Genomic DNA, 12,857 nt, shown 5'->3' with positions numbered 1-12,857 from the left:
TTATGTTTTTTCTTTGGGGTTTTTTGTGGAAAGAAGGGGAAAATATATCATGGGTGAACCAGTTTCTGTTGGCATAAGCATCCGGTTCTAAAACGTATCAATATGTATAAACAGACATTTGTCATTCAACTTATTAATATTTCTACGCTTCAAAATGAGCAATAAACTGGCCTCTGTGTAGCACAGATCACCGCACGTCGTCAAGAACTTTAGAATGCATCAACAGTAAATATTGTTAACTACGTAACGCTTGGTCATAAGAAATCTATTGGTAAACATATTTTGTGATGTTTTTATGCTACCATAATGTATTCGTTTCACCCTACCTTGTACCACTAGTGACAACATGCATTAACACGGCGATGAACCTTCTTTATATTCTCAAACTTGTGTACAAGGTTTTCACTACAAATGTAAATCTTACCACCATGAACCTACGTAGCACGTTGTATGTGTAGTATACTAGTATATAAAACAACACGAATACCTTCCCATCTTCCACCAAGTTTGCTAACATCACCATTTTGCTGACGTCCTGTTCCCATATCATTCTCCAAAAATCATCTGTTGTGATTGGCACAGGACCTATAACAGTACACATATTGCTATTTGTTTTCACTCTGATCTTCCTAACAGTTACTCAATCTCGGATCACCACATTATAAGAGCATTTGCAAACTCACTTATTTTTTATGAACGGTGTTTTTGTTTTCTTTCTTTTGTTCTGTTTTGTTTCCTTTAATGGTAAGTAAGAGCCAACAGGGATAGTAACAAATAATATACTGGTAACAAATAAAGGGGCGTAATGATTTTTGTTTTTGAAATTCAATACGAAACCATTCCTATCATGTTATTCTTTAGAACAGTTTTGTCTAAAGAGCTATAAAACGTGCGTTTAGCATAATGGTTGGCCTTTCCCAAAGTCAATGAAACTTTAAAAACATTCCTAATTAGAAAACGGCTGTAAACATCTTGTCTTTAAAAATCTGTTGACCTTATTATTATTGTGTTTCTTCCCTTCCCAGCCAGTGCCATAGGTTTGGCATTGACAAAGGGTGTGTTATGCGGTGCTACCCTGTCTGTGGGAAAATGCATATAGAAGTCAATTTCTTTATTGACTTTGAGCTAAAAGCTCATCAGTACAGAATAATGATATATACATACAGGTAAACAGTGGCGATGTACATACATTGATTTAATTATATTATACAAGCTGTGGAGAATGCATTAAAAAAATGCCTATTAAATACAACTATTTCTAAAATTTGCAGTAAGATATAAATATTTACCTCAATTGCGCATTTGCTTAATATTATGTACAGTAAGCAGCTGAATAAATTTAAAGACAGAAGGTTTTTTCCAATAATATGGCTTAATAAGTGAAATTCTTAAATTGTTATATAATGGACAAACCAATATAAAATGATATTCATCTTCAATTTCATCAACATATAAAAGATCCCTTGCTATACTAATGGACAAATGTAGCAGATTTCGTCTGACGAATTACAAGCTTGCCATTGAATAGCCAATGATTAATTAACCATTATGCACTGGCGTTGTCGTTAAACGGATACAACTGAACATAACGAATGTGTGTAACACAGTATGTTTTCTAAAGTATTACAGTGAGACTACTGTTGTTCATTTAAATATGCCTGAAATATGAACAGAAAAGTCACACAATATTAATTAAATGTAAATCCCTTTACCAAGGTTAACAATTGTGATGTGTTACATAATAACTACAAGTTAACTGTTCTGTTAAGCAGCCCATAAATTATCCTTTACGATTCGTCATCGCTTTATCTTAGTGTTTGACATCCAATAGTCAATGTGCTTTAGTTGTTTCGTTAAATAAAACAAACTTCCACTTCGCTCTATCTTAGCAATGACTACTATAATAAAGGAAAACATGGATTTCCAAACTGGTGAACCTGAGTAGGCGTTTCGAAGAACGCAAACTTATAGCCTGATTTGTGGGTAGTGTGCTTTTTTTTATAATAAATCTTATCTAACCGACCTATTATCTATTACCCAATTTGAGCTACCTGTCAAATGAATTTCTGAAGGCAACGTCCGTGTTAATCAGATTAGTATTTTGGTATCTTAATTAATTAATGTATTTATTATATAGGTTCAAAACAAAACAATTTATGAAATTAAATGTCTTGTGTGTTACATATTTGCTAATGGTGACTTGCCATGTTTACCTCTAAATCTATTTTTGTTGGGCTGGGAGAGGTCAAACATGAACATATCGTCAAATGTAATACCCCACTGGAAAGATATTTGCAATCTGTTTCTGTGACTGTTCATGTTTTGATATTTCATTTTTTGTTTTAATCAATGTATTTATCGCACATACATGTATCCCAATATAATGTGGTTCTTGGTTATGGTACTTAATATAAACTTACCTTGTGCCGCAATGTAGGCCTTTGGCTTCTTGTAACCCTGAAATTGTTTATAATATATGCAATCGACCACATAGTATAATTGCGTATGTTGTTTGTAAGTGTGTTCTAGTAAAATAAATAACAGAGGAATAAATATCTCACAGAAATTTAGTAAGGTGACAGAACTTAAACTAAGTAGTCTGATTGGTATATACAAAACTAGAAACTTCACATTTTTAAAGTGCTATTAGTTTCTGTATTGTATGATGGTAGCATCTAAAGCCATACGGACAGTGTTCACATTCGGGGTGGAGCACACACGGCACACGTGCATGTCGAGGTCGAAGAAATGTGACCATGCACGCGCAAGGACTCATATCACTGCAATGCTACGTGCTTAACCGAAGCAGTGTGTGCTGAAAACAAGAAAGAAAAAAAAGACATCAGTTTCAACATGTACTTCCAATGCCAATACTATCCAATAATCAACGTCAACGTGTTATTTGTATGCTGCAAGTTGGACAGTCCATACACAGTGTTGCAAGGGCTATGGGTTGCAGTAGACGAGCACGCTACAACTTGAGGACACATTTTCATCAAACTGGTACAAAAGATGATCGACGCAGGCCAGGAAGACCATGTGTGACAACACACGCTGATGACCTTCAAATTCGATTACGTCATCTGCGCCATCGTTTTACGACGGCGACAATGAACTGTTTAGAGATCGGGTATAAGCCCACCCAATTAGAAATTGGCTACGTTATGCTCATCTTCAAGCACGGCGGCCTTAGTCATGACCAATTTTGAAACCTTTTCGACACAGAGACATTTATCTTGTACCCAGAGACAGCGAACATGTAGGAACCTACGTCATGGAGTAGCCTCCAAGATCTCCTGACCTCAATTCCATAGAACACATCTGTGATGAACTCGGGAGAATTATTAGAAATCTGATAAACCGAACCTCAGACTCTTCGGGAACTAGGAGGCATGTTAGCAGAACAAATATAAAATATAGGTCAATAAAATGATGATCGATTATATATAGTTTAATAGGACAAATTCAGCAATAATAAATCATTGTTTTTATGCAACAGATTTTACACACATCACTTGCAACTTTCAGGTATTATATTCTGTGTGAATAAACACTTACGTCTATGTAATTAGCATTAATGTAATCATTAAGTTGTGTGTCTGTGACCTTCAGTTGGACACGTGAGTGATCGTCTGCAAATAATATAAAGGTAAAATCAAATGTACATGCATGCAAACAAACAGTAACAATCAGAAATATTCTAGACCATAAGCTGTCAGACCAGTGCATTTATGTTTCGTATTACATCACGATACACCTGTTTCGTTAAATATCTAGTGTTCAATATGTACAGTAGTAGCTCTTAATATGTATTATAATTATGATCTAAAACATCGTTGAAACGCACACACATATAGGCGCGCACACACACACGCGAGCGCGCATGCACACATACATGTATATACATCCTTACACTATACACATCTAATCACTGAGCGTATGTAATTCACATCATGTTTTTTTCTGACTTATGTTGCATAATGATTATCGATATAAAGGCTGCGTACCACCATTGTCGTTTACGTGCATTTTAATACAATTTTCAATTCAGTAAATATTATGTGGGAAAGAAGACAAATAAAGAGTCAGCTACCTAGCTGCTATGTCGTGTAAGCACTATCTATGGCTGCCGACCATTTGAACGTGTACATAATTGGTACATGTTCAAACGAAAGTATCACGGGACTTGATGTGTTAACATTTAAACATAAAACCAATCAGTATTTAAACACTAAACAGGTCAACATACAGGTCTTCGTAAATACATATTTCATTTTTTAATATTATTTCTTATAGAAGAAATATTTCCTAAACAAAACTATTGACTGAATGTCACAGATGTCTTTTTCTTTATCTGTTTAGTGTTTCGGTGTCTGAGAAGAAATAAGTTGACAACCGTTGTTTTCTGCTTCATCATTAACAGTTAATTATTTATTTACATACAGGGGAACGTGGTCAAATATCTGTTCTTCTTTTTGTTGATAGGATCCTTTCCGAATTCATGGGGGACAGTAGACCAAACGGCAGCATCTTAAAATAGTTTAAAATATATTATAATAGTAAATATATACGCAAATATCCTGGGCAAAGTAACACCGTGAAATATTAAAAGCAAACAAAACAAAACAACAAGAACAAGAACAAAACAAAACAAAACAAACAAACAAACAAAGCACCTCAAAATTTGAAATAGTGATGGGACCCCATCATTCAGAAACGTTGATAAGTATATTGGTCGTGGTGTACCGAAATATGATACATAATTAATGGAAATGAAAGGGATGTTCACATTTTAATCTGCGACAATCTGGTTTCTAATACAAGAATGCTTCGACACTTGGTCGGTGTTGTTAGATAGGACATCTGCCGAATAAAAGCGAATGGATTTTTACATTCACTTTCTTATACAGCAATCGTATGCACATGACCCAAAGCAAAAACAACACATACATACACACACACACACATACATACATACATAGATGCATACATGCATACATGAATACATGCATACATGCATACGTATATAGGTACAGTGATCACACCGCTATTTCAGCGAATTTAGTTCTACGAAAAATAGTACCTCTTTTCTTTATTTTATTATGTTGGTGTCTGACAGACTTGACAGTATGATTATGGAATATGCCTCTTGATTTTGGTATATCAAACTGACAGATAAATACCTGATTAGCTACAGGCAGGACCATTGTTTATAGTGCCTGTGTTACATATTTTTAACGAGAGTTGCCTCTCCTCCATTACTCCGTGTGTCAAGGAGTCTGGATAATTAAAGTTGCAGGTGCCGAGTATCAATTGTATTTGCTTAAATCCTGTCACAGAGGCTGTTCTCGTCATGCCAGGTAGTATATAGCACGTACTGTTAATGATTTAGTCAGTGCTGGGCTTTATTGTTGTAGTGTCACCAATGTATAATCAATAGTGGTGAGACACCTACATACATACTTGCATACATACACACATACATACATACATAGCTACATACCTACCTATCTACATACATACATACCTAGCTACATACCTACATACCTACACACATACACATATACATACATACATACATACATACACGTTTACACATACATACATACATACATACATACATACATACATACATACATACATGCGTGCATACACACACTTACATACCTGCACTCAGACACGCACACTCAACATGCATACACAAAATATATTTTAAAAAAAAAGAAAAACAACGAAAAACATCATTGTAAAAACCGACCCAAAACCACCCCTAAACAATAATCAACAAAGAAAGCAAAACAAAACAAACACAGATTGAATTAATGGATATTTAACGACAACTCAGAACGAAGGTACATCGATTATTTAGCGTGAAACTAAGGTAGATGCAAAATTGAAGTGAAGAACAACATCAATATAAACCATTCAAGAGTTAAGAGTGTACATTCAAGAGTGTAAAGAACTGAACAAAAACTACAAATATTAACCAAACAAACAATGGACAGAACTCACAGAAAACTCGTCTTTGAAGTTCTTGTCCTTTATACAGGTGCACAGGGTTTCCACGGGTATTTTCGTATTAATATAATTAACGTACTCATTCTCCTCCACGATAATACTTGGCTTGGACAGTAAGTTGTCGGCTTCATCATCCGTATCAACGACCAGCTGTTCCAGATCCACCACTGGAACTAACAACACACCAGTCATATTTTCAATAAACAGCCCACGTTATAGTATGTTTATATCCATATCTGGCTCTGTCTGTCTCTCTGTCTGTCTGCCTGTCTGTCTCTCTCTCTCTCTCTCTCTCTCTCTCTCTCTCTCTCTCTCTCTCTCTCTCTCTCTCTCTCTCTCTCTCTCTCTCTCTCTCTCTCTCTCTCTCTCTCTCTCTCTCTATCTGTGTGTGTGTGCTTGTGTGTGTGTGTGCCTGAATGAATGATGGCAATTGCATGAATTATAACGATGCATACCTTCGTTTCGCGTTGCCAGAACCTGCTTGTAGGTGAACACGTCTTGCCTTGAATGTGGTGTTCTCTTTTTTCTGGAAAACAAAAATAAACCAATAAATAAATAATGCATGTTTTGAACAAAAGACAAACTACTTATTTCGAATCTCCACATATATAAAATGCGTCGAATAAAGAACTGTTCATGAATGAGCCATAGAAAAACAAGGCTGTGCCTAGTCTTTAATGAGAGGGATATGATTGACAGTACAAAGAGGAACAGAACATATTATTTGAACATACTGGTCTTGGTGGCGCAGTGGTTAAGCCATGACACTACAGGCTGGTAGGTGCACGGTCCCCAGCCCGGTACCGACACCAAACCAGAGCAAGTTCTTAAGGTCTCAGTGGGTATGTGTAAGGCCAATACACCCTCTTTTCTCTCACTAACCACTAACCAACTAACAACTTACCCACTGTCCTGGACATAGCCTATATTGCTGAGGTGTGTGTCCAGGACAGCGTGCTTGAGCCTAATTGGATATAATCACAAAAATAGGTTGAAATGAATGAATATTAGAGCATGATCCCCTGGTAGAAAGGGTATGGCTTGCTGAACAAATGGAACATATAGAGCAACATCCGCAGAAAGACTAAAATCTAAAACAGTCTTTAAGACTAAAAATATCCTCTCGTGTTTCCTGTGTATCCAACTGCCCTCCTTGCCACCCTGATCTGTACAGCTTACAACAGGATAATACATTTACATGCATTTACCATCAACAAAATCATCACCATCGTCGTCATTATCGTCATCGTCATTATTATTATTATTATTATTATTATTATTATTATTATTATACACTCCTTTTGTCTTACCTTCTACAAAGGAACACATACAGTGTCGTAACTATGCACACAACTGCTACAGATGCTCCACCAGCGACAAATACAGTGAACATGTCAACTGATATAACTAAAGATAAAGTTATGTTACAATTATTATATATTTATGCTATAAAACATATATGGTATATAATACTAAAGAGTGAGTATATATTAACAATTTATTTATATACAATTCTGTTTTCCGGGTGAAAATGAAAGTTAAAAAGTTTGTTTTGTTTAACAACATGACTAGACCACATTAATTTATTAACCATCGACTATTAGATGTCAAAGGTTTGGTATTTGTGGCATAATGTCTCAGAGATGAAACCAGCTACATTTTTTTTCCATTTGTAACAATGCTTTTTAATGTGCATCAATCCTAGACCAACCGCGCATAAGTAGACCGTTTTACTACTGGGGTATGTCCCGCCTCGCATTAGGTGAAACGCGTTTATACATAAAACATTACTCAAAGCCTACTAGGAAACAAATATATAATATAATCTTCCAAAATGTAGGGGAATGTATGAAATAACAACCAATTATACACGTATCAATATATATATATATATATATATATATATATATATATATATATATATATATATACATGTATATATATATATTGTACACATTAAAACTAGTCACAAAGTAAGATTATAGAAATGCGTTTATCTGAGGGGGATTTTAGGTTTTGAGTCACTATAGCAGGAGTATTTTTCATGACATTGACAAGAAGGAGGGTGGGAAGATTGAAATAAGAAAGTATGGTAAATGTAGATTTGTAAAAACATATTTTTTATTATTTATGATCTACCTATGTTGAAACATTGAACATTAAATTTAAATATTATATATGCATGCACACACACAGCAATAAACAAAAAAACAAACAAGAGAAGAAAAACAACATCAAACAATAATTTGAAAATATATGAAAACTAAACATCTCTATTATTAACTGTATATATGTTTTCATTCAGCACATTAAAGACAATGATTTAATTGTGAAACAGACTATACTCAGTCTACAGTTGAAAATACGTCATGTGATCAGCTGTAGACCGGGCAGCCATGATCATTGTTGTGTTCAGTGTCACTCGGAGGGAAATTCGAAACACGTTTCGGTGTTTTCGTTAATAGTAAAATAAAGCATTGATTCTGTTTATTGATTCATAAATTACTATCAGGTATGTATTGCAACTTGTATATAAAAAGTGTGTAAGCTCTAAGACAGTTAGTCTGCGAGCTCGTTCATAAAGCCGCGGCATGCAAATTGTGTCAACGGGTGCTAAAAAAACATATTGATCACTTAATAACGGGTATGACCACCTCTTGAATTGACCACTGCAGTGCATCGCAGGCGCATAGAATTGACTAAAGTGTTGATTTCTGCCTGTGGAATATTGTTCCATCCCTGAATGAGCGCTTGACGAAGTTCGTTGACGTTAGCGGGTGGGTTGAGACGACGCCTCAATCGTCTGTCCAGACTATCCCAGACATGCTCGATGGGGTCGAGATCAGGACTTTTAGCGGGCCAGTCATCAATGAAATCAATGTTATTTGTACCAAGAAAATGTACAGTGTCTCTAACTGTATGAGAGGTGGCATTATCATGCTCAAAAATCGAGATCGACAGGAATCACGTGATGAGCGAGAATGTCATCGCGGTAACGTTGAGCATTTAAATTGCCATCACTGACGACTAGTGGTGAACGATAACCATGGGCAATGGCTGCCCAGAAAATGACAGAACCCCCACCCCCGAAACGATCTCGTTCAAGAACACAACAGTCAGCATAGCGTTCATTTCTCCTACGGTAGACGCGCATCCTGCCATCACCACGTTGTAAAGAAAATCTGGATTCATCCGAAAAAATAACGGTGTTCCAGCGTCGCCGTATCCAACGAGTGTGTACACGTGCCCAATTAAGACGATTTAGACGATGACGTTGCGTTAAAACGCATCCGACGTAAGGACGTCGTGCATGTAAACCGTTCTCCCGCAGACGATTACGAACAGTTTGCCCACTGATTCGGTTATTATGAAGCCCAGGTGTGTTAGCAGCAGCAGTAGTGGCAGTTTGGAATCGATTGCGCAAATGCGTTGTAACACGCGGACGTCCACGAAGTGGCAAGTCGTTGGTGCTTCCTGTCGTTCGAAATCTTACGCGAAGATTTCGTATCGCTCGACTAGAACTCCCAACATGCCTTGCAACGTCTTCTGTCGACATGCCAGCATCAAGCATGCCAATCGCCTGTTCGCGTAAATTATTGGGTATTCTTGGCATACTAAAAATGCTACAATGTAAAAAACGTTAATTTTTTTACAAATTTGGAAGCGTTTTTGTTCACTTGACAACAATGTTAGTAAGACAAGTAAAACAAATTGACCGAATACTACACGGTACACGCCGAACCATGCATGCACGTGCAAATTGAATTTCACGTTGTCGACGATTAACAGTGCAAAAATAATCGATAAAATTCATGAATCCTGATAATACAGCTCAAGGCTAATACTGCCTATATAATTTCATTACACAATGAATTCTTTAACACAACAAATACTATATGTACAAATCGGAAGTTTCTTTTTTGGTTCAGTATATAATTAATAAAACCATTTCTAAATTTAGTAAAATTAGTTTTTATGCACATTATCTTATTTAATTTTTATTTATTTATTTAGTTATATATGTATTATTGTTTTAAACCACACACCCTCTCCCAATACAAATGTATTCCTACTTTTAAAAAAATGAAAAGTTCCACCGGATGTTTATAAATAGGAACTACTTCCTTACAGACCACTGACTTAAGTTTTTCTCTCTGTCTTACTTAAGTGTTTTTTTAAGTTGTTTGGTGAATACAAACTTAAGCGTTTGACTTAGATAAGTCAATTTCAAAAACCAAATTTTAAACATACGTCCAAACTTAAGTTCTTGGATAAATACGGGCCCTGATTACATTTGGAATTATGCGTATCAATTGTTGCAAAATGCCTGTATATCTGGGAAAACAGTATCAAGTATTCATGCTGATTGATTGTAGCATTGAAAAGTCAAACATAAACTAATATGTTTGATTGTAATGCAGTTTGGTCCGATGACGTAATGTGCATCTAATAACACGTATACATAAGCGAAGTACCTACATGCACATCTAGGTAGCGCCCATCCTGTTTCACACTGTTGACAATGACCTGTTGTTTTATTACAAGCCTTTCCCGTCTCACAATGACCACACTTTTCACAAGATTCTCCCCAGTAGCCATCAATACAAGCTGGAAAATACGATATAGCATCAACTGCAATTATAGTTCATTACATTTTAGCATAGAAATGTCTCATTTGCAACGTTTATGTTAGTGTTTTGTTATGCAATGTCATCGTGTTAATAATATACATATCTTGAAGGGCCTGTTATGAATACCCCCCCCCCCCCCCCCCCGTCTGTGCAAAAGGCTACAAAATACATGTTTTTTTCGAAACATAACATCAAATAGTTACGCTATATTGTTTAGTTGTACTGATCTAATACATGATGTGTATCATATTAATGACAATATCGCTAATATGTCTGTTGTCAAAATTACTTTTGTAATGAGTCATACTTAATCCAGGAGTCAATATACATCAGCAGACTACCTACTTGTACATTTTGGAGGCTCCCATCGTGTTTGACAGTGATGACAGTGCCCTGTAGATGTATTACAACCTCCAGTCTTACAATGTCCACACTTCTCACAGGACGTACCCCAATAGTTATCTCTGCAAGCTGGAAAATATGACACAGTAGAGCCCAGTAGACGTTTGAGAGAGAGAGAGAGAGAGAGAGAGAGAGAGAGAGAGAGAGAGAGAGAGAGAGAGAGAGAGAGAGAGAGAGAGAGAGAGAGAGAGAGAGAGAGAGAGAGAGAGATAGAGAGAGAGAGAGAGAGAGAAAAGAGAGAGAGAGAGAGAGAGAGAGAGAGAGAGAGAGAGAGAGAGAGAGAGAGAGAGAGAGAGAGGGGAGAGAGAGAGAGAGAGAGAGAGAGAGAGAGAGAGAGAGAGAGAGAGAGAGAGAGAGAGAGAGAGAGAGAGAGAGAGAGAGAGAGAGAGAGAGGGGGGGTGGGGGATATGGCTGTCTCATCGTTCCTCTTCTATCCTTTTTGATCAAATCTAAACATCTTACCACCACAGGTGTCTCCAATCCAGCCATCCGGACAAGCTGTACATCTTCCCGTCTTCTTGTCACACACTTCAGTCTCATCTCTACAGTTACACATCTTGTCACAGTCTTCATCATACCAGAAATCTGTGCACACTGTTTTAATCAAAACACAATGTGTGTGATTAAAAGAATCCTTCATGTCCATGTGGGATCGGGTTATCCCACCCGAGGGTACATAACATGTTGTCAGCGACGAGGGTTGATCCGAGGGTGGAATAGGACTGTCCCACATGGATACATATGGATACATAATGGTGGATTATTTTTCTCCCATCCAGTAGATGAAAACCAAGCATTTTGGGAAAACATGAAAACCCTACATTTTTTATTTTGTATCTTACAATAAAATAATCATAACCATTGGAAAGATCGTACCCAAAACCAAACATGTATTGCGTTATTTTGCCGTTTACGTGACGTCACCCAATGTTAATATTGAAGCCAATGCAATACCGATGTATTCCGCATAGGCTGACGTCATGGAATACGCCTGTATTGCATGGTTAGTGATGGGAGAAATATATATATATATATATATATATATATATATATATATATATATATATATATATTACTCTTCAAAAGAAGAAACGCAAAACCACATTGTCGTAACATTTGGAGAATTGATTTAATTATTGAATGGTTAGTCCGATAATTACCAAATGTTGCAGGATTGTTCACAATTCACTCTAGTCCATTGTGAATAAGTGATAGGACACACCACCAAGGTCAAGGTCATCTGGAGTCAATACCGGGTGTGGCCTCCGCGTGTGTTGACAACTGCCTGGCACCGCCTGCCCATTGAAGCAACCAGAGTACGGATGACGTACCCGGGGGATGGTGGCCCATTCGGCCTGCAAGGCTGCTGCCAGCTCGGGCAGGGTCTGGGGCTGTGGTTGTCGCTGTCGGAGGCGTCGGTCCAACTCGTCCCATAGATGCTCAATTGGGTTCAAATCCGGTGATATCGATGGCCAAGGAAGGACATTAATGTTGTTGTTCTGTAGGAAAGCCGTTGTGAGACGTGCTGTGTGAGGCCTGGCGTTGTCATGTTGGAACACTGCGTTGGCGTTGGCCATAACTGGAACGATGTGTGGCCGGAGGATCTGGTCAATGTAGCCCTGTGCATTCAGGTTGCCCTGCACGTGGACCAGGCTGCCCACACCATGACACTACCCCCGCCGAATCTGTCCACTTCCTGCACGCAGTTTGCCGCATAACGTTCACCACGACGCCTATACACGCGACATCTTCCATCATGACGTCGGAGCAGAAATCGGGACTCGTCACTGAACCACACCTGTCTCC

General features: G+C 37.4%; 1 protein-coding gene across 3 annotated transcripts in view; it reads right to left on the bottom strand.

Annotated features, from left to right (window-relative positions):
* The window catches only part of LOC121370789 (receptor-type tyrosine-protein phosphatase mu-like), a 52,959-nt gene that overhangs the window by 16,615 nt on the left and 23,487 nt on the right, over nucleotides 1–12,857 (bottom strand). Inside the window, exons 5-14 of one of the 3 annotated variants that reach the window (XR_005957730.1) lie at nucleotides 11,514–11,645; nucleotides 10,995–11,120; nucleotides 10,498–10,626; nucleotides 7,329–7,425; nucleotides 6,474–6,544; nucleotides 6,013–6,191; nucleotides 4,444–4,530; nucleotides 3,559–3,632; nucleotides 2,421–2,457; nucleotides 569–585 (exon numbers count right to left, since the gene is read on the bottom strand). Coding sequence is in view for 1 of the 3 variants with exons in the window: in XM_041496268.1 (XP_041352202.1) it covers nucleotides 488–550 (63 nt within the window). In the remaining 2 variants the exon portion in view is untranslated. Of the gene's footprint in view, nucleotides 1–487; nucleotides 586–2,420; nucleotides 2,458–2,711; nucleotides 2,816–3,558; nucleotides 3,633–4,443; nucleotides 4,531–6,012; nucleotides 6,192–6,473; nucleotides 6,545–7,328; nucleotides 7,426–10,497; nucleotides 10,627–10,994; nucleotides 11,121–11,513; nucleotides 11,646–12,857 lie in introns of those variants that run through there. The other 2 variants (XR_005957731.1, XM_041496268.1) reach the window with 2 other exon arrangements.

Source organism: Gigantopelta aegis, chromosome 1 (genome assembly GCF_016097555.1).
Source record: "Gigantopelta aegis isolate Gae_Host chromosome 1, Gae_host_genome, whole genome shotgun sequence".
Classification (NCBI taxonomy): domain Eukaryota; kingdom Metazoa; phylum Mollusca; class Gastropoda; order Neomphalida; family Peltospiridae; genus Gigantopelta; species Gigantopelta aegis.
The sequence above is the reverse complement of the archived record's forward strand: the minus strand, read 5'-3'. Positions and strand labels throughout refer to the sequence as shown.